General features: G+C 41.4%; 1 protein-coding gene across 2 annotated transcripts in view; it reads right to left on the reverse strand.

The window, feature by feature from the left end:
• Positions 1 to 23,115, reverse strand: part of BNC2 (basonuclin 2) — a 332,447-nt gene that overhangs the window by 181,756 nt on the left and 127,576 nt on the right. For both annotated transcript variants that reach the window (XM_030885343.2, XM_030885344.2), the window contains one exon: positions 1,996 to 2,098. In XM_030885343.2, coding sequence (XP_030741203.1) covers positions 1,996 to 2,098 — 103 coding nt within the window. The remainder of the gene's footprint in view (positions 1 to 1,995; positions 2,099 to 23,115) is intronic.

A 23,115-nucleotide genomic window follows, 5' to 3' on the forward strand; every position in this document is an offset into this window, starting at 1 on the left:
GGCTCCAATTGGGGGCGGGGGGGGGTGATGGCAAGAGGGGAGAAGAATTGGATTCTGTTCATCTAAGAAACCCCACCATGAATATCCCAGAAACATAAGCATTTCTAAAGGTTCAGTAGGAAAAACACAAGTCTAGTAAAACAGAAATCTCTTGCTCAAAGTGGGTCAACAGTACATCCTTCAGCAAGCTTAGAAATAGTAGCCATTGACTAGGAATAATTTATGTTGTTCAGGAAGGAAGAAATACTGCTCTCCCCACCCCGCCCCATTACTGCACTAATGTAATATGCACATGGAAGTTGGCTGGAAACAAACTCTGAGTGACACAGTAAACTTTTATACTCACAAGGCTACTGTGATAGACGGGTGGTGGGGATATAGGATGGCTTTGGAAAATATGAGTAAATAAATGAAAAGTCCTTTGTTTAATTACTGGCTAACCTTTTTGCCCATCTGTGTTGTGTTGGTTATTTTTAACATGTATACTTAAAGTCCTCAGAAGTTTTATCTTTAAATTTTTTATAATAACCCTGCAAGGTCAAAATTGAAAATGCTATTTAGCAGACTCAAAACAGAAAATTTTAAAAACAAACAAACAAACAAACTACACTTCCGAGATGTTATCACATCATATAAATGGCAGAAAAAGAATTTGTTTCCCGAACAATCTATGCTAATACTAACTCTCTAGTAACATTATGTGCGACTACACAGGGTTGGGGCATTTGCTCTGTCCCTAGTATCTAGAAGAACCAGTACCTACTCAGAGGAAGAGGGGTGTGTATGAAGAAATTACATCAATGAGTACATTAACATACATTAACATACCACAGAAGTAAAAACAGCTCAGTGCTTGCTCAAGACTGGTCTAGGGGCCTTTTTGGTACAGGACAGTGTTCCACCCTCAGGGGCACTGAGGAGTTAATAAGTTGTAGGTAGGTTTGTAAAACCTCACTTTCCTGTGTGTTCCCCACCTATTACTGTAACTGTCCTGTTTCCTGAAGGACACAGGGCCGAAATGTCCCTGGGACTCCAACCCACATCTCCTAACAAGCAAGATACACGATAAGTTAAAAGCATTTCAAGGGCCTGCCTTGTGTTGTTACCTCAGGTCTTGCTAGAATAACATGACATTTATAAAACGCAACCCACTGGATATTTGGCAAACCTTGGGAATGAAGAATATGTCCACTTAAGAGCCAATACCCCCAGGCTGTCAAAAACTCTCCAGCCAGGGCTTCTTTTAAAAACATTACCTATATTTTTAAATTCCACAGTCTAGGAAGTAAAGAAAAAGGCTCTGAGAGGTGAAGATAATGTCTGTTTATTCCCAAGTCTACATTTCCCTGAACGGAATAAACTTAAACCATACGTAAGAATCTAATCAAGGTCCACTCCCGGATCATGGGACAAAACGTCTCAACACACTCCCAGTCTCGGGAGGGTCACCTCCACCCTCATCCGTCACCATCCAATCCCAACCCCCATGTCTGATGAAAGGGGGATTTATAGATTATTTTGTCAGATATTGGCCAAATAATGTTCCCCTTCACTCACTCTCCCACCTGAGACCATACGAAACTTCACATCTGGAAGGGAAAGTCCCCCTCGAAGGCACATGGACAAGGGTGAGCAGTCATCCAGGAGTTCTCCTAAGCAAAGAGGATTTGCCAGTTTCCCTCTGAGGTCCAGGCTCTGAAAGGCCAACTGTGGTGTGTTTGAGTTTCCATCAGGCCTGGTGCTGGCTGCCGCTCCCTTCTGTAGGAGCCCCGATGGCCTGGCGGCCTATAAACATCTCACCCTAGTGCTGAGCCCAGCTCCCCAGCAGTACTTCTTAGAGGCCAGAATATGCTCTTTGAAAGCCACAGGCTGAATGTGATCCAGAACTTGGAGCACAGCTGACCCCTCTCGATTCCAGGCCAGTGACTGCTCTAAAACAACATGTGCATTCACGGGGATAGAACAAGGGTGGGAAGAAAAGCCCAGACTCCTTACCGTGTGCCACCCAGCCATGTTTACATTGATCGCAAGTCCTCAGGTTAATCTTCCCCGGCTGAAAACATTCGCACGTGCAGTTGACCAGCGTGCAGCGGATGGCCTGGAAAACAGAGCAGGAGACACAAGGTCAGCATCAAGCCCAGTGGACTTTATAGGGGTTTTTTCTCCACCATTTCAATAAACGATACCCGCTTCCATTTTTGGAAGCTATACGTTTGGGCAAGCCTGGAGACTTTTATAAATAAATGTCTGTGATCTAAACACACACTCTCTCTCTCTCTCTCTCACACACACACACAGCAACAAAATCCATTTACTAGTATACTTTTTTATGTCATTTCTACGTAAGTGTTCAATTAGAAATGCAGACCCAGCGGAACAAGAAGAAAGGATCCACGGTCTATAGGATGCTGGATTCAAGTAGCACCAGGCAGCTGAGAAAAACAAAAACACATTGCTGCTGATACACATTGCCCATTTAAGTTTATCCACTTGGCGTTATGCGACACCCCGCCCCCCCAAGCATGTATTCTAATGCAATGTTCAAGTGAAGTGCTTGTGAAAGCATTCTGCAAACGAAAAATGTGGCCTACAAATGTCATGTTAGAATATAATTTTCCTTCCCCTGGATTTCATTGAACTAATGTGTTTATCTTTTCTGAAGTACTGGGAAAGGCCGCTCCATTGGTGCAAAGACCCAGACTATTGTTACTTATTGGTATTTTCCATGTCTTTGGGGTTTTCCCCCTCACTATCTAATTCTATTTGCAAAAGTACAAAAACTATCTTCCTTTTATTTGAAGAGTGATACATGAAAATCAATGTAAGTTTCGCTTTTTGCATCTTATGTGGGGCAGAAAAGGCATTGATGTTCACATTTTCTGGCTGGAAGAGTACAACTGCATTTAAAAAGAAAAATTGGAGGGGTGGGGAGGAAAACCACACTAAAAATCTTTACAAGTCCTGTAAAAATTACCTCACTTAGTTTATAAGGTGAATTCTCAGAAAATTAGCATAAATGTAGTATAACTTTTTATGTATGAAAATCTATGCTTCACAATTGTGCTAAGGCTGACCTCCACTCTGAGGCTGTAGTTAATAATTCATTTCATGCATTTAGTTCTCATTTGCATGGAAATTCTGAAGACGGAGGGTCTTAGTCCGATCATTGACAAATTAACAATCTACTGTAACTCCTTGAACTGCCAGGAAAAGATCTCCATACAGATGTGGGTGCAACCAACAATTGTCGAATTGGGGATTAGGAGCTAGGTGGCACCTGACCTGTAGATCTATGCCGGAAAGCCAACGTCACACACGCCCAGATGCCCTTGTTCCTGGACCCCCTTGTATTTTTCATCACCACCCTAAGGACAGAACTTGAGATTTTGAGAAGAGTTTGGGCCAATGTCCGTCACCTAAGGGAATGGGCTAGAGAGGCTCTTACTGTTCCCTATCATTTGAATCAGGCCAAGGAGCGTTCTTTGCCGTTCATTAAGTCTAAATTTGAGTCCCTATTCAACTTCTGGTGTTCTCAGTCTCACTACTATATCTTTTGTTTTTCGCCCCCTTCCCTAATTTGTTCTTCTATTACTTCTAGGGAAACACTCAACTGTATCAACTGCCTAATGGTTCAGGGTCTCTCCTTCCAATGTCATAAGTATAATTATGCAAAACGTTCCTGTATCTCTAAGTGATTAAAGGGATTCATAATGAGATAAGGAATGCTGACTACAGCAAGAATAATAAGTATATGGAGATGATAAGAAGAAATAGGTCTTCCAAAAGTTATTATTTCCATTGTAATAGTTTATTGACTGAGCAATATATCAGATCTTCTCAGGTAATCAGTTCTTTAAATAAAGGGCCCATTAATTTCTTAATGAATTCTTAATTTAAGTGGACTATGACACAAACAAGTTGAGCAAACAATGTTTCTATTGAACGATGAGGTGCTTTATAAACTTTAACATCCATGCAGATTTACTTTATCCGAGTACACGCATTTTTAAAATAATGACTAACATATTCAAATATATATATGGTAACTGTGCTGACATTGACTGTACAATAATAAAGGCTTTTGGGAATGCAAACAGAAGACCACCCGCTTTATCAAAAGCAAAGTATAACTATAGGAGAGATGACCTTTCAAAAATCATATTTTCACAAAAACATAAAATATAGGCAAACTTTAAATCATTCATGTGATAATATCAAATGTTACACAAATCGCCTGATTTTATACTGTACTTAAAACATAATCCCACCAACTTTAATCAAAGCTATATTCAAAGACCAGAAGAAATTGAGACTACAGATGTGCTTTGTTTTATGTGTATTTATTTGTTCTCTGGTTGAAACATTCATTCACCTACTCTACAAAGTAGTTTATATTCTAATATTTACCTCTTCCTAAACAACATGATGCATCCGGTATACTTGGAAATGATGGCTTTCAGATCACTCCTTTTTACAAATTCTACTCTAAACATCCAAACATTGGAACACCTCAACTCCTTTTGTATATAAACATTTAAGAACTGGAATATCAATTTTGTATTTCTATGAATTCCAGAAGGTCTATTTTGTTTTAAATTCACATTTACACAGACTACAACGGTTCCTTAAGGGAATTATATGTATTTAAACAATATGGCCTAAATAAATATTTTGAGTAAGACACTATTGTGGCTTCAAAGGAAGTTTTATTCTAAATAATGTTTTTGAAACAGCATAAAACGTTGACATGTTATTTATTCACAACAAAATAGAACCAATGTGATCACTTGCCAACTCACCCACACTCCAAAAAAATTAATTATCGTAAAACTCTCAAAGCCAGTTATTACGCCTCAAAAACATACATGTTTTACAAGAAGACTGTTGGGAAGAGCAGAAAGCAGTGTGTTTTCACTTTAGGGAGTTCATTCACTTCTTCCTTCATTGGACACACGTTGGCGTTCCGCCCACTCTGCTGAGTACTCCCCACACCCACCGGGCTGTAACTGTTCTATTCTCTGAACAATACGCATTAAAAATCATGGAGCAGAGGCTTAAGAAATTGGATTTATGCTAACTCAGAGAGAAATACTATCTAAAACGAAAAAAGAAGGGAGTGCCATCGGGTATGCAGAGAGTAAAGATGAAAGATGATACCTTTTCTTCATTTGTTTCTCAAAACCTGCTCAAGAGATCAGTAGTGAGAGCAGAGAGCAGACACCAAGAGGAGACACGGTGTAGTCACACCTTCGTAGGTAGAGACCACTGAGCTCCAAGGGTTCAGCCTTTCACACAAGAGTGTGGCTAAAGGGGGCTCTCAACTCCTCTGGATTTCTGTCCATCCGTAAACACAGGTATTGATGCAGGTCTTTCTTAAGAGCAAAGTAGTAGAAAGCAAACTTTTGCATATGGCGCTAAATCTGTATATAAGGCCGCCATCTGTACATCAAATAATAACAACAATGCAACCTTAAAAAAGTAATTATCCCTCCTGTTTACCATCACCAGGGATTTCTTGGAAGAGACGTCCACAGCCCCACAGCTCCCTGCATTTCCAGTTCATTGCCATCACTTACATTTCAACTTTACAATCTGGATTCTGCCGACACACGTCCCTGAAATCATCCTCTCCCAAAGGCAATGCACCCCTGACATCTGGTTGCTTTTGGAGTCTCCCTGTCCCCTCCAGCACTCGATGCAGCACGCTGCAGATTCTCATTCTGACCTGGAGACAGACTGTCCTAGTTTTTCGGGGACCAACTTCACACTCTTCCCATACTGTCAACAAGTAAAAGTGTTCCCCACAGCCGCCTGTTCATCCTGTTTCCCTAAGTTCGTGTCCTCCCACAGTTTCCAGCATTATCACCACCCAAACCTCTACTTTGGATTCAGGCACTGGTTACATGGTAGGAAACAAGTGGCTGGGAGGATTTTGATGCCCAGTATTCAAAATCCTCCCAGCCTGAGATGTGTGGGTAATAGGTTTTCAGGCGAGACCTTGAAGAATAAGGCCTACAGAAATATCAGAAGAACTGGGTTTTCCTATTTATTTCTCTCACTTTCCCTCTCCCAAAGCCTAGTGTTTTCATTTATTTTTAAAAATAAAGGATTCCATGTTATGAGTAATAGCTAGATTTACTATTTTAGCATTTCCAGACACTGCTGAGTGCAAAGCACTAGGCTCCCTTCATTCGTTGGCAGCATCGTCATCTTAATTTCACAAATAAGGTAGGTGAGGTACAGAAAACGTGAATGCCAAGCTTAACTCACTAGCACAGTGAAGACACGGCCAGGCTCAAGTTCGAGTCTGTGTTGTGTTTCTGACCTTCTCATTGGGAATCCTGAGTTATAACTTCATTCACCGTTAGGTAGTCTTGGGGGACTGATTCATCAGCCACATTCTGCTTTTATGTAGAAACGATCGGTGGTAGACCAGAACTTTGTGAGCTATAGGATTTACACTGGATGATGTTCATAAGTTGATACTCATTTCTTCCTACTACATCTTAGTCTGGAAGTTCTGCTGAAAACTGTTAAGCATCATAGCAACATGCAACCCTGCAGTGACAGATGGGGAGTGGTTGTACAAGAGATATCCTGGGTTGGCATCAAACACTGGGTTCCGTTTCCTGCCTAGTGAGAATTCTGCGACTCACCTACTAATTTGCCCTATAACAGGGCTAGGTAATAGTCACTCACAGGCCCTATAAGGCCCATAAAGTCATTGATATCTGCTAACATCACACACCTCAACAAAGAGAAGCTGTCCTGACCATCACATTAGGGCTGGGTTAATTAAATGCTTGACAAGTATGGTCTGCCAATGATGTTGTAAGTATCCAAGTGGCTCTTGCCAGAAAGAAGGGTTCCTCACCCCTAACCGAGAGTACAGCCCATGGCGGTATGGCATTTGCTCTCCTCTCTAAGCTCCACTTTAGGCAATGGGATGCTAACCAGGGCAAAAGGTGACTCTGTCTGCTTCCGGAGAAATGGACCATCTCAGAAGCACTGTATAGATGTGGTCACTATGAATCAGAACGTATGGATAAAATTAGGGGGCGCCCAGTCTTCATGGGGGCAGCTCTGTCCCTCACATTACCTCACTGGCCCTTTTCATTACCATCTCATCAAGAGAATGTTCCCACATACAAAGTTTCCAGCCTCCACTGTGCTGCTACTTTGTGTTTCAAATTCATATTCCAACTCAAGTATCGATTCTATACCTAAAGGCATTTCCCCCTCATCTCCTTCTGGGCAAGACCCCACAAATCTCTGTATCACAATGAATCTTTGAGTAATAGCACTTACCCAGGCTGTAAACAATGCACTTGGCTGGTTGATGACTTGATTAGGCTGGGCTCTTCTCTAGAATTTAAACTCAAAGAGGGTGTGGTGGGGGCACATCTGTTCAGATTACAATGTAGAGCTCAGCATTGCCATCGAGCCCATTCTAACACAGGGTGGCCCGGTCTGTATCAGATCAGGTGTGTGCCCTAGAATCTTCACTGGCTGGTTTTTTTCAAAGTACATCACACCAAGCTTTTCTTCCCAGGGGCCTCCAGGTGGCCACCTACCCCCTTGGAGTGAGCAACCAGTAAGAGTGAACCCTTTACATACCCAAGGGCTCCTTTACAATATATAATGGCAAATAACAGGTGCTCAGAAATCATTTAAGGGAACAAATGATTCTATAAATCACTGTAATAAATAAATCACTGTATTAGTCTGGGTACTTTGGAGAAACAAATCCACGGCGACTCACGTATAAGAGAGAGTTTTATGTAAAGAAAAGGTGCATCATGAAAACATCCCAACCCAATGCTGCCCAAGCCCACAAGTCCAACATTAACCCATACCCAACACCAGTCCACAAAGTCCTTCACCTCACAAAACAGAGGCAATGATGCCGACTGCAGGAGGAAAGCTGAGTCAGTGAATGAACAAGCATCTCAGCACTAGCAGGGGTCTCCACAGAGCTGCTCCAGCACCCAGGGCTGCATCGGGATAGGTCCATGTAGCTTCTCCTTGGGGATGTCCTGTAGGAAGTCAATCTTGCAAGCTGAAGCGGGGAACTGCTAAGGGAGCTACACCCGGTGCAACCATCACAAAACAAGAGACCCGAGAACTAGAAAGGCGAGGCTTCACCACCCATTTATCCCTCCGCCTTTCAACCAGCACCACATGTGATTACCGGCCAGGCTGGCACAATTAACTAACTCAATCACTTACGGTAATATTTAAACTTTTCCTCGTCTATAAAATGTGAATAACGCTATCACAAGAATGAAAAATGAATAAAGATAATAAATATAAACCATATGTCACTGAGTGACAATAAGAGGTCACAGAAATGAGTCATTTATGCCCTCAGGAAAAGGCCATCTACTTCCCTCCACCTAGTTGCAAACACTACTCTTTCAGTGCATTGCAGTGTAGCACATCTTTGGCCTTAGTGAGTAACAGGGGATGCCAACAAGGACACAAAGGATACTTTGTTACAGTAACAAAGTACCGGTACTGTAACCCCTATGATAGGCACTCAAAAACTACCTCACTGCCACCAAGTCAGTTCCAACTCGTGGGCATCCAACCAAGACAGAGGAGATGCTGCCTCTGTGGGTGTCCAAGACTGTAACTCATCTTTCCCTTGAAGGTGAGCACAGCAAGCATTCGTTTTTCTTTTAATGGTTGTTTGTGTGTTACAAGGCTCGCAAATGATATGGTGGCCAGGAAGTCAAGCTTCCCCATTACTTATTCGTTTATTTTCTGAAACAGCAGAAAAAGGAAGAAAGCATACAATTAAATGAGACAATTATTGATATTCCTGCTTAACTATACTCCACGGTACATAAAATAGAATAACTTGGAGGAAAAGAAATTTGTTATCAAGAATGTTTCACTTTCTTGATTGTGAAGATTAAATTGGAATATTCGGGGTGAGTTCCAAAGCACCGTTCAAAGATCATGGTGTTAGTCCTGAACAGTCGCCATAGCTGACTTGAGCTCTATAAGTTCATGCAAACAAAACATCCACCCACCTTTCCATACAGTGACACGTCTCGGAAAAGCGCGTATTGTTAGTATTTGTGGTCACCCACCAAAGGCATTTCTTCTTGTTGACGTGCACCATCTTATCAATTCCAACTGATAGCGGCCCTCTGGGACAGAGTAGGGCTGTAGCCAATTGCCAAGCCTTTTCTCCTACAGGACACTTCGTAGTTTTGAACCTTGTAACTTTAGGTCCACAGCCCAACACGTAACCATTGTGCCCACCAGATCTCCTTACAAGATCTACACAACAGCTAATAAATCCTATTAGCTGTTTTCACATGGAAACAATTGATAAAGCCACCCCACAAAAATAACAACAGGCAAAAGGTGACGGGTAACAAAGAAACAGAAAATCCCTGTTCCACAGAAGCAATCACAGTAAGAAACCGAGAGAAATTAAAAAAAAAAATCTGCTAAAATGAAACAGATTTCATCCCTAGGTTTAACTACCTACTCTGTAACCATCTTTAAAAAAAAACAAACAAAAAACCCTGTTCCCAGGGGGTTCTCTTCAAGCCTTCCCTAACCCTGGCAAAATTTCAGACCTAAAACTACAAATCCGTCTTAAACCCACATGCTTCTTACTTGGTTCGGAGGAGGATAGCACATTATGAAATTGCACTTGAACTATTTTTCACTGTTTAAAAGTTTGGGTGCATGACCTACATTCAAACCAAACTATAGATAAATCAAGTTATTAACATAGCATTCATTCTACCACATTGGTCTCTCTATAAACTTGCATTGCATGATCTAGGTGTATAAATTAATACCTGTAATGATTATCAGTAATAGTATTCCTCTCTTTTTAAAAAGAACATATTCCTTATTAAACGAAATCTTTTGCTTTGAAATTGGCAAATAGTCTATGAAGTAGTCCATATTATAATGATCTCAAAAAACTCACTGCCACTGAGTCATGTGACTCCAGGCATCCCTGTAAGACAGGGTAGAACTGCCCCTGTGGGTTTCTGAGACTAACTGTTCACAACAGCAGAAAGTGTGGCTCATGGTTTTGAACTGTGGACTACAGCCCAAATACATAACCACTAAGCCACGGGGTATGCATGCATATAATGCATGTGTATAATGACCTGTTATTATTTAATCATGTATATGTTATTCACCTCTGAATGCACACACAGATACCAGCAGCAAAGTATGCATCATTATCAAAAGTCAAAGTACCGATTTTACTGGGTAGGAAGATTGTTCTCTAAGGACTTCTATCTTCAAAAGGGGGGTGGGGATGATGGTGATTGTACCAGGAGTGTCACTGAAAAATCTGTTGGCCACTTGCTATAGGGCGATTTTGACTTAGGGCCACCCAATGTTTGTGAGAGGAGAAATACATCACCAGGGGACTTCCTGCTCCTGGCTTTAGAAGCAGATTGCCAACCCTCACTCCCAAGGACCCTCTGGGGGAACACAAGTCCTTTGGAAAATCATGCAACAACCCATTTAATGGGCTATCACGACAAAAATGTGTGCCCTACCGTGGTGTTATAAGTAAGACCCTTAATTGCTGCTGTTGTCAGGTGTCACTGGGTGGGTGTCAGCTCACTGTGGCCCCACGTGGCAGAGCAGACCTGCCGGAAGGTTTCCCAGGTGGTCTTCTCAGGAGCCAGGCATCGGATCTTTCTCTCCCAAAGAGGGCGTGGGCTGGGCTCAAACCACCTGCATTGCACTACTGGCCAAGGGCTTAGCCAATGCTACACCAGGGCTCCTTGAAAACTTTATCGAATTATTTTACTGTCATCTAAAGAAATGAAAATGTGAGTTAAGACAGATCATTTTCTTATACCTAAATACTATGAAATTTCATGGTTGTGGTTTCAACGTAAAACCCATTGTTAGGCCTTGTGAGTGACTGTGTTACAGGATCCACAAGCCCCAGGTCAGTCCAGACTCACTACCGGTGGCAGGAGCCATACAGGAAGGGCAAAATGACCGGTAATTCATAAATGTCCAAATTTCAACAAACCACCATGCAAGAAAAGTTACTGCTAAGTCAGTCGGCCCAACTAACCAGAACAATACACCAGTCTCATAATAAACACATGAAAATTAATTGAAATAAAGATTCGTTGGGAAAAGGTGGCCTTTAAACACCATTTACAGCTAAAAAACAAAAGATTTAAAACCTCATCTTGAGTTTCTCTTAAAGGACAGTATTCCACTGAAACACCTGCTTTCTTTTATTGGTGTTAATCCATTAATTCTCAAAGTATCAGTTCCTGCGGGGCACACTACAGTATAATGTCTGACTTTCACTCAGTGGGCTGAAATCCACAAGTGCTGGGTGAATAAATGAAGAGCAACGAAGATACTTCACTGCTGCTTACATTTAATAACCTGTTTGACTAAAAAACTATTCACATCAAATATGCCTTGCTAACAATTGACAGCTATTAATGTGCAGCCATTTTTGATTCAGGAAATTCATGGCCAATTTGAGGAAAAATAAGGCCTCTTGGTTATGAATTCAGAATACTTTTATCAAGATATCAAAAAACACCTCAGACATTTTATAGAAAGTGGAAATCCATGAGTTCTTGTCACAAAAACGAATGAAAACATTCCTCAATTTAATTACTTCAGCAAAAGCAAAGAAACCAATGTTAGTCTGGGAAAGTGGAGCGAGGAGCACAAACAATACACTTCAGGGGAGTTTATGTTTCTGTGTGAAAGTGAGAGTTCCCATGACGGTGGACTATACAAGCCCACACAGGGGAAAAGGACTGCTGTACACAGAGCCACATTAATTTCCACAGACATGGATCCAATAAGTATCTCTAGTCATTACCTTAGGCCTACAACCTACTATCAATCAACATGAGGAAGACCCCATTTAAATAATTTAGGAGTTCAGAGTAAAAATCAACAGCGGGATAGAGCCAATTATATAAAGAAAATAGCCATGCTTCTATGGCAACAAAGCATATGCAAGAGGCAAGCTTCAGTACATGTATGTGTCTTTCAATTAAATTAGACCTATGGTAATACAAGCTATTTTGTTAGGTAATTAGTAATATTAGAGACACAGGAAATGAAAAGGCATTTCAATTTGGGAAGAAACATTTTATTTTCTCACCTAACAACTAGCAATTAAGATGGTGCTCTCTTTATTGTCCGCACCGCATCTGAATTTTATAGACTACCTTGAGTATCTGACATTACCAAAAAGGAAATTCTCCATTAATAAACCCATCGCCCAAGTGAAAACAAGGACATGGCATGAAAATTAACCAAATTTTCACATATCAACTCGCTCTGCATTGACACTACATATACCTTTCGATAAAGAGCGTAAACATATGATATCCTCTAAAGCTAAGTAATGCTCATCTCACGTCACTTAGTGTTGAATCAGTGATTTTAAATTCCATTGATATACATTTTATTCATTTCCACTAATGCAATTTGAAAGGTGGTAATGTGATAACATTTCTCTGTGGCATTCATGAAAACAATTACTGATATACTATGATGGGAGCAACATTAATAAGGAAGAGATTTATTATGAAATGCAGGAAGACTTGTAAATCTTTCAAGCACTTTTACAAAGACACTACTACTCAAAAAGCAGGAAGCAGCACAAGATAAAGCCAAAGTCCTGATATTTTCGGAAGCAATTTCAGTCCTGGGGAAAAGGATCCACTTGCATGAGGTTGCCACACTTAAGTGACCAAGCACAGAGATGTAGGAGAAACCCAAGCTGTGTCCCAAGTTCATTGCCATTGAGTCAGTTCTGCTCACAGTGGCCCTAGATAGAGTTTCAAAGTCTGTAAATATCTATGGGAACAGTCCACTGCACCTTTCCCGTCTTCTGGTGGATTTGAACAGCCAGTCTCATAGCCCATTGCCTAACCCAACACACCACAAGGGCCCCCTTAGGCTTGTCTGAAGTTGTGCTAATGAATGACACCCCTCTTAGTCAGAGGTGTCTCCCCTTCCCACACAGCTTTACGTGAACAAATCCCTCTGAATCTTCTCTCTAACTGGGATCCCAGCACCTTATGTCATATGCCCAAGTACAGCCATCAAACCCTTTACTGGGCAAGAGCTTAGGGTGAGTGACCTTCTAGCGAAACTGACTCCTGGATGTTTGTTGAAAGAACTTACCCCTGAGTGAAACAATCAGGAAAAGGGTTGTTGCCTTTCCGAGTTTGTCATTTCAAACGACAACTTTGACTGCCCAGGCCACATAAGGTGTGCAGGTCCAAGAACCCCAGGTCTGTAGAGTGCTAGGACGCCTGCTTGAAACTTCAAGCACATTATCAAATTTAATCATCAAAATCCCTGAAATTAGAGATTTTCGCAGCAGCAGCATCAAAAGAAGCTCTGTCCATCCTTAAAGGACCATGGGTAGTAATCCGAGGCTCTATCCACTCAGCCAGGGTATCAGAAGCATGGAGCTGAATAATCCCCCCTGCTGCCCTGATCCTTGGTGAGATTTCCTGGGATTCTAGCCTCCCCTCTCCCATTTCCAGTCCTAATGGTAGATGTGGGGGAAGCTACATAAAAGGAAGAAAAGATGGGTGAAGATTTAAGCCACTTGAAAAAAGGAAGGGAAACTGCTAAGTAAGCTGTTAACAATTGATACTAGACTTTTCTATAAGAAACCTGCAGTGGTGAATTTTAGATACGTGAGTTACACAGGCAGCTTGAGGATCTACAGATTCTGTAAATGGCTGCAGTAAAAACGGCCCAGATCTGAAGAGCAGGAGACAAGGAAGTCCCAGGAACTTTTTTTTGTTTTCATAGCATCTCACTTCTATCTGTCTCGGTATTTCCAAGTTGCCTATTAGTAGCATTCCCTCAGCAGAAATGTTAATACCTTCCATTGTACCCCTAAGTGTGCATCCTAATTCTGCCTGATTATGGAAGAGTATATTTCTTTGCCCAAGAGCAGACACCACCTCAGGAATCATACTGGTTGCAAATAATAATAATGAGACGATGAACCGTCTACATGCCCCCTTCTACGTTATTTATGTTAGGTCAGACTCGCCAGGGTTCTGTGCTGAGACCTGGACTGCCTTCATTAGAGCTTCAGATAAATCACTGAAGGCACAACTTGATTTGACCAGTGGCTAGAGTCACTGAAATTCTTAAGTGAAACCTCTCAAGGTTTATTTTTTGTTTGTTTTAAAGACACACATACCATGTAATCATTTCTTCTAAAAAGTGGTTTTCCCCCAAATGCCAAAGACTAAATTCAGATGCACAGAGAAAGCTCACACATTTCTCCAGACTCTCTACTGCTCTAGGGGTAAAATGCACCCTCGGGGGCTGAAAAACACTCTTCCCTTTCTCCTGTCAGGGTTCGATGCCGTATCAAAGGCAAAGGGACCCTTCTGGAGAAAGACAGTGAAGGGCAGACCATGTAGCTCTAACAAAACACTTCAACATCACTGGGCAGGCCGAGAGCTGATGGAAAAACTCAGTAACTGAGCTAACTCTCAAAAATTAAGAAATAAATAGACAGCCTCAAGGGGGGAAGTGGGGGGAGGGTGTCTTCCAGAACAATGTTAATGTCATACTGGCATGTGGACTGGGTTCACAAGAGTGTCAGCTGAATCAACATAATGGGCTATAACAGCTTCGAAGCAGCTAATATGGTCCATTGGGTCAATAATCCGTGAACTAAGAAGGATTTCCTTGATAGACTACAAATGGCTCATAAGAACTCAAGAATCACTCCATCAGATCAAAAATCCAATCTTCATATGGTGCCTTTCTACAAATTAGCGAAAAGTAAGTAATGGCTTCGAAGGACTTCAAGGTCGATCAGTTAAAAATTCACTTTTTAAAGGAGAGGGTAGGAGAATTAAATGACATTTTTTTATACATATAGTTGGAAGAACCAAGCTATTTAAAGAAGAAAATGACAACTTTAATAGGAAAGCTAATACACAGCAGCTTTTAGGATTTAAAACATTTTGAACATTTTCCTTTAGGCACTTGAACCTAGGACTTGAACCAAAACACACAAAAATCACCCATCTCCACATTGCAGCTCTGCAAATGACAAAGTGCTCCTTCTAGGTTAGCCAAATGTACAGGTGAACATTGACATCTCGTGTTTCCTTCTCCATGTGGCTGGTATGGGTGATTGAGGAGTGAGACCCGCAGAGACACTGGCGACAGGACGTGAATAACGGCCCGTCTTTCATCTTAAGGAAAAGCAGGTGGAAGAAATCAGAAAAGGTGAGCAGGAACATCCACAATGGGTTTTCAATGTTGTAGAGAGAGGAGCGGGCCCATTCCCTAGCCAAGCGGACATAGTTAGTGTTAACAGATACCTGCAATCCTGCCCTTTTCTGATAACCGCTGGGAAGCAGAGGGCTGTATCCTGTGTTTGCGAATTGCATTACACATACACACTAGGTGAGGGTGGATGTAGATTAATTTTTAAAACTTAGGTCTTTCTCGGTGAATAATTGTATTTACCAAGCTCATGGCAACAAAGAAAAAGCCGAGAAAACGGCACCAAAAATATAACAGGCTGTAATTAGAATTCTTACCAAGCTAGGATCCTCTGCAGGAAAAGAAAATGTGATCTATCACCTCGCTCTCAAAATGCTATTAGCTGCTCTTCATCGTAAGGACAACAAGACGGAATCATTCCTTTCTCTTTTTTACAGGAGTAACACTGAATAAAATAATAGATGTTTTTACATCAAAGTGCATTAGCTATTGACATAAGCTCGGTCCTCTTAATGTTTACACAAGGGAAAGAAAAATTCCAATAATTCTGCAATAGACAGATAAAACTTTTTCTCTGTGGCTACGGCCACGTCTTATGTTATATGTAACTGCTTATTTTTAAAAAGAGCCTTATTGGTGCTCTCTGAAGGATTTTCTTTTATACATAGCTTTATCCTATAATTTTGTCCCTGTTGGGCACGCTGCCTAAATTTAAACACAAACAGTCAAGCAATGAAGAAACATTAACACATTTACTGTGAACAAAAACTCCCAGTTGTACAGTGAAATTTTAATACATTTCAACTTATCTCTTTTACTAATGGGGAGAGTACAAACCCTGCAGGAATTCGCTCTGCAAACTGGTAATTACAGTAGACTCACTTTTTTATAATGCATACGTAGAGTCAGACACACAAAAAAAACCCTGGCTGCCCTTTTGATGTAGGTTACAATAGGAACGTTTTTTAGAATCATGAAAATCTACAGCAACCCTAAAGGAAGGCGTTGTGTTTAAGGGAAAGTGTCTGTTAGCTCTGTACACGGACACACACACACACAGAGAGATAATTGCTTTACTTGTTAGAAAGCACAAGGCTTTGTTAGCATTGAGTTTTTATGTCATTTTCCCTGTAATCTTAAGTGTACAGAACAAATCCACTCGATTTGTATATATCTAGTTGTGATCTTAAGTATCACAATTTGTCTACCATATTCTGTGCATTAATTTTCTTACATTTTTCTTCTAAGGTGGGGGAGGCATGTCACATCCATACTTTGCAGTCTGATGAAATCATCATTAAATAATTAGAGATTTCAAACCACTAATTTGTCTCTCAGTATAGGCATGTGTACTACATCCAAAACTATAGAGACCCCATGTCCCTACCTGGGGAGAAAAAGAATCATTTCCTGTAAATATTAATATCACTAGTAACAGATCATTGACAGAAATGAAAAACGGTTACCAGTCACATTATTTCCTACACACTGCTACATTCACCTATAAAATGCTTGGTTCTATAACAACTTTCTGAGAAACTGAAATCTGCTATACTGCTAACAGAATAACAAAGCCTAATTTATATTAAACTCATCTTTCTAAGTATTGGCATGATAATACTTAACTGAAAAGCTAATAAACCTTTTTAAGTAGATATAACTTCTGTAGAATTTCAACTTCAAAGGAAAAAATGGCTAAAATGTCTTATCTAGGGCTAGTACCTAAACACCCCAGAAAGAAGTGCCCCCAAACAGAAACTGCAAAATTCTCATTAAACATACAACATGCATTCACGGCTGGAACACGTTGTGCAGTTGCCTAGAAAATCACTGTCTGATCACCCAACTTCAGATAAAAGAGAAACAAGAGATGAATATTCTCAGCCACCTTGGCTGTGCCAGAATCAATTCACCATTACAGGAAAGAGACAGTGCGTACGTCCCAGAGTAAGTACCTTCCTCTAAGGCCACCTGCCCAGCTCTCCTTCAAAACAATAATACATCCGGACCCTGTATTATGGGAAAGAATACTTTCCCCTCCAACATTACTCTGTGTTCCCAAAGGTTACTTCCACAGTGAAAACACAATAAACAAACGAAAAAACACAGTGGTTGTCCACGCCAACTCAGGGCAGCTCCCCCAGGGGCCAGAGTAGTCCACAGGGTATTTGATGGCTGATTCCTCAAGAGTAGGTGACCAGGCCTTTCCTCCAAGAAGCCTTTGGGTAGAATAGAACCTCAAACTTCTCAGCTACCGTTTGTACTACTACTCCATACATGCCACGGAGCTACCAATAAAATGACTGATTTCTCTCATTTGTTAAAAGTCAGAGAAAATATGTTTTTCAATTAAAGCTTTCCTTAAAATCAATTTCTCCACTATGGCTCACGTATTACTATAACTGTGGCTCACGTATTACTATAACTATCAAATAAGTTGTGACTTTAAGGTGATAACAAGTAAACCAAGAATGTGAAACAGAAGCACACCTCAGACACATATAAACTTTACCCTCTGAAACCTCCACACACAACTTTCTAAACACAAATGGGTATCAATGAACAGCATCTCTAAAACGTATGTTGCCTAATCACAGACAGGGCATCCATGGCCTCATCCCTAAGAATCTATCCTCCTAACTAAATTTTGAAATCAAAGTGTCTTAAGGATATGAGTTCAATGCTGAACACATTCAAATCATGTGATTTGGAGGGTTAAAAGCATGTCATGTGCTGTAGTGACTTTAACGTGTTTAGGATCAAAAGCAAAGTTGTTGTTGTTGTTGTTGTTGCTAGGTGCCATAGCGTCCGTTCTGACCCTCCGCACCTCCGCACAACAGAAGAAAGCACTGTCTAATGCTGGGCCATCCTCACAGCTGTTCCTTTGCCTGAGCCCATTTTGCTGCAGCCACGGTGTCCCTCTCCCTCTTTCACTGTCCCTCTCCTTCACCAAACAGGCTATCTTTCTCCGGGGACTGTTCTCTCCCGACAACATGTCCAGAGCATGTGAGACCAAGTCTTGTCATCCTTGCCACTAAGGAGCACTCAAAACCATACTTCTTTCAGGGTTGATTGGGTTGTCCTTTAAGCAGTCCATGGTACTTTCGATATTCTTCTATCGCACCACAATTGAAATGTACCGATTCTTCTTTGGTCTTCCTTATTGAATGTCCAACTTTCACAAGCATATGAAGCAATTGAAAATGCCAAGGTTTGGGTCAAGCACACCTAAGTCCTCAAAGTAACAATACTCTAAAAAAAGTCTAGTAGAGCAAATTTATCTAGGAGCTGCAATCTGATCTCGACAGCGCTTCCATGAGCAATGATCGTGGATCCAAGGAAGACAAAATCCTTGCCACCTTCCATCTTTTTTCTTCATTGACCATGATGGTACCTATCAGTCCAGTTGTAAGAAGTTTGGTCCTTCTTTACAATCTTTGACTTCATCAACAGTGCTTCAAGTCCTCCTCACTGTCAGCAAGAAAGGTTGTGTCATCTGCAGATTGTTCATAAGCCTTCCTCCGATCCTGATGCCACAATCGTCTTATGATCTGCTCAGCATACAGATTGAATAAGAAATAGAAATTCAATATTCCATTTTCTTTGTTGCCAGGCACAGACAAAGTGTGAAAGCAGACATAGGAGCCCTTCACAGTAATGCACACACCCTTCCAGTGCCTGCTCCAAATGAAGGGGTCCCTGGGTCATTCTTTCAGGAAAGGTAAAGAGTAGTTTGGGGAGTCGATTTGAATTCCCTGTCAGGACTGATAAAATCCTCCCAATCTGCTGTGCAATGCATTAAAAGGAATCAAATGATCAGACTATGAAAGAACTGTGGCTGATAGCTAGTTTATACATAAACATTAAGCAATATGTTAAGGTTACGTTCAAAGCTCACATGTCTTGTTCTTTGATGATTTAGGAGTATTTCTGTATGTTGTACAGGTCCCATCTCATCCAGATGAATTTCACAGGACAAAACAATATATTATTAAAGACTGGATGACCAGATGCATGCAAACCAACTTTGCCTGTCCATGAAGAGGGATACAGGAGGAAGGGAGCAACCAACACACCACTCATCTTTCAGAAGCACGCATAGGAGGCACCCACACCTAGAGTACAGTGTGTATTTCAAATAATTCAGAGGGGGGAAACGTTTGCTTCCAGTCAATTCTGACTTATGGGCAAGAGGGACTACTGTATGGATGGCCACAGACATTTCCGCTGCTTGAGAAACCTGACATTGTGTCAAAACAGGGAAGAAACAAAAATGCCAGAGAACAAGTTGTCTTTCTACACGGCGCTGCAGCGTTTTGTAAGATGGCGGCGACTTCCCCCACTATTTGGACAATTAGTATGTTCCACTTGGGTGAACCATAAACAGATCAGGGCTCCAGAAAGCACAATTCAGTATGATTTTCACCAAAACGTCATCTGAACATCCACAGGGCTGGCGGTGAGCATGTTTTAATATTTTATGTTTGATCATATGCAGGAAATGGAAGGCTATTATTTTAATTGTAAAATATATTACCTGCGTTCAAGTTGCTTAACACCAACGCACAACTGCCAGACAGTGCGCTTTGGGTAAAAGTGGGTATGCGAGAATGTGAAGTGAGTATTTGCACAGTATTTGCTTTTGACTCCTGGTTTACTGGCAAATTCAGCTATCTTATGCCTTAGTCAGAGGTGATTTAACACTTTGCAGTTAGGCTACACTAATATCCAGCGATTAATAGTCTAGCTGCCAAAATATAATTTTAAATACTTATCTCTCTGAAAATTATTTTAAAGTCTATGTATTAATTCATTAACATCACTGTTTTGTTTGCCTTTTTCTGGGGGAGGAGGCAGGTGAACTGATTTAAGAGCTAGTGGTGGGCACGGTTGGAACCTCTGGTACCCTGAGGAGAAAGAAGTGGCAGCGCTATGTCAGCGAAGAAAGCTAGTTTGTGTGCGACGTGAGTAGATCTGAGCTCAGTGCACCCGGGTGTGAAAATACGTCACCTCTACCTCTGAAAAGAAGACCACCACCATCGCCCAAACCAGTAGCTTGTTCTGTCGATTTTGACTCATAGCAGTCCCACAGGACAACGCAGAAGTGCCTCCCAGGGCACCCGGGGCTGTAAATCTACACAGCAGAATGCCACAGTTTTCTCCAGGAGAATGGCTAGTGGGCTCTAATCGCTGACCTTTCGCTCTGCAGCTGAGGCCATAACCACTGTACCCCCCGGTCTCCTGATAAATAGGTCCGAGAAATGTCAAATGTGTGCTCATAGTGCCTCCAATGGGAAACCCTTTCCACCTTTAAAACAGGATTAGAGAAAACAGTGAGGGTGCATTTCTTCTTAGTCAAATATTTCTGATGGGGCAAGGCAACCAGGAGTTTCTATGCTGAAGATAAGATTTATCAATCCTCTTTGAGAGAACAAAGTTTCACACAGAAATCTCATCGTTTTCAACTATGAACCAAATGCTTTTACATCTTAAAAGTACAACACACGGGACAAAGGACAAATTTTTCCTTAACTATAAAAATTAAAAAACACTGTTATCTGAATCCCTATGGCACTTTATAAAAGCACAGGTGCACAGCCTCACATTCTAGAATTCACTTTCAAATGCAGTTGATCTCCCATATGGGGGTGTAACCTCACAGACGGTATACCCTCAGTGGCTTCTTAGAGGAGTCCTAGTGCAATGATTCAGCATTCAGCAGCCAACGAAAGGTGGGTGGTTCGAGCCCACCAGCAGCTTTTGGGGATAAAAAATGACCTTGAGATCTACAGAGACTACAAAACACAGTGTGGTCAGTTCTATTCGGCCCTGCAGGCTCGCTGTGATTCAGATTCGAATGGAGCTTAAACAAGAGAGGTAAGGGATGCCTTGCTGCCCAAGTCTGTAATTGTTAAAACTATTGTGATACCTCTGTCAGAGAACGCCACATGACAGACATACATGCGAGAAGATGCACTAGGTAATGGACTTCGGGAGTGAAGGGAAATCCTGAGCTTGCTCCACATCCCTGTGGACAGGCAGGGGAAGTGAGCAGTTTCCTGAGGAAGCCTCCTGAGCATTTCCTGAGTTAGAAAGGAGAGCCTCGCGTGGGGAGCTACAGCTCCAGCCAACCATTGAAGCGAGATCCCCTGTCCATGCTGCTGAGTCTGAAACTGAGGGGAGACGGGAAGAGGAAGCTAGGGAGGGCCAGGGCCTGGCTACCTAAATGGGCTATCCATTTTCATTTCAAATGGATGCATGGAAGAGACATGAATGATTAATATGTCTAATCAATCCCCTTAGTACGTAATTCCCTTCCTCCCTACTGCCAACCCTCACCAATTTTTCAGTATGTACTTCAGAGACTGGAGTCTGTCTACTACTGGAAATAACTGTGATCACACTTTTCCACCAAGAAAAGTAGGGTAGTACCTATACATTCAAAAGGATGATGTATAGGATCTACAAAGTACATGCCCAATCAATAAGATTCCTTTCCCCCATACATAACCATCAAAGTATGAGAGCCAAAACGAGCTATCAAGTTTTGAGGTAGTAACATTTTTTAAATTCAAAGGGATGGGTGCTAATCAGCTTTCCATTTTTGAGCCATATTACAAACTACTTGTAGCAATGAAATAACATCACTCCCGGGCCCTTATGAATCCACTACAGGTTCTTTGCTTAATTTATAATAATTGTAACCCAATGAAGCCAATTGGCTCCCAAAAGGATTTCTGAAAGACTAATATGCCCTCTTCTGGCTCCCTGTTTAAGAAAAAACAAAACAAAACAAAAATACCAAGTTCATCACGGAAGACAACTATGAGCTAAAGACTGCTCTAAACTAATTCACCGTATTTATAACCAATCATTTTAGTACTTGATGGAGATTTTAATGAGTGAAGAGTTAATGCTGGAAAGTCCTGACATTGTATACGATATATGCTAAGGACAGCTGCCAATGACCTGGCATTCAGCAGTGTTTTTTATAATCACTTGCCGCGGTTAACTAACGCTGCTAAAGGCTCCAAAAGGGGGAATCAAAATATGCGAACCCACAAGCAAAACCTTAGAACAATCCAGTGCAGACCGCAGCCTCCCCTTGGTGCCACACTCCCCAGCCACCGGTGTGCTCGCTTACTCCATGCCCATTCAGGCCTGCCATCGCAGCTCAGGGCCGACAGCAATGCCAATTAGTGTCAGTTGTGATGGGGTTTTAGAGACATGGACCTTTCTCTTAGAGGAAGTGGGCTGCAACCACCAACTTACTGTACAGTGGACACCTAACAACCCATTAGGTGGAAATGCCTTTCCAGCCACTTCCTCCAGGGACTACGTAAGAAACTGATGGCTGAGACAGACAGGGAATAGTCTTCCATTTCTGTACTAACTGCATCCAGGAAGTTGGGCTTTATCATTTAAATGCTACCAATTCTCCTTGCATCTGTTTCTCTCCCCAACGTTATTACATGGTTTTCTGTAATATGATCATATACTTAGCAATGCCAAGTAAAATGATGAATGAAATACTTTAGAAATAGAGGGTTAGACCTTTTACTGTATGCATTGAGAGCAAGTTAGGGATCAGCCACTGAAAACTTTAGGGAATCCAAAAACCAATAAATTCCATTACTGGAATACTATTCTGGAATAGTCTTCCATGATTTGAAAAGATGATGATACAAACATAACGCCTCCAATCACCAAGTCAGAGTTAAGTTTCACTCAATCTTTTTTTTTTTAATCATTTTATTAGGGGCTCATACAACTCTTATCACAATCCATACATACATCAATTGTGTAAAGCGCATTTGTACATTCATTGCTCTCATCATTCTCAAAACATTT

Source organism: Echinops telfairi, unplaced genomic scaffold (assembly GCF_000313985.2).
Source record: "Echinops telfairi isolate 266 unplaced genomic scaffold, ASM31398v2 ScPeMD7_25;HRSCAF=90, whole genome shotgun sequence".
In the NCBI taxonomy this organism is placed as follows: Eukaryota; Metazoa; Chordata; class Mammalia; order Afrosoricida; family Tenrecidae; genus Echinops; species Echinops telfairi.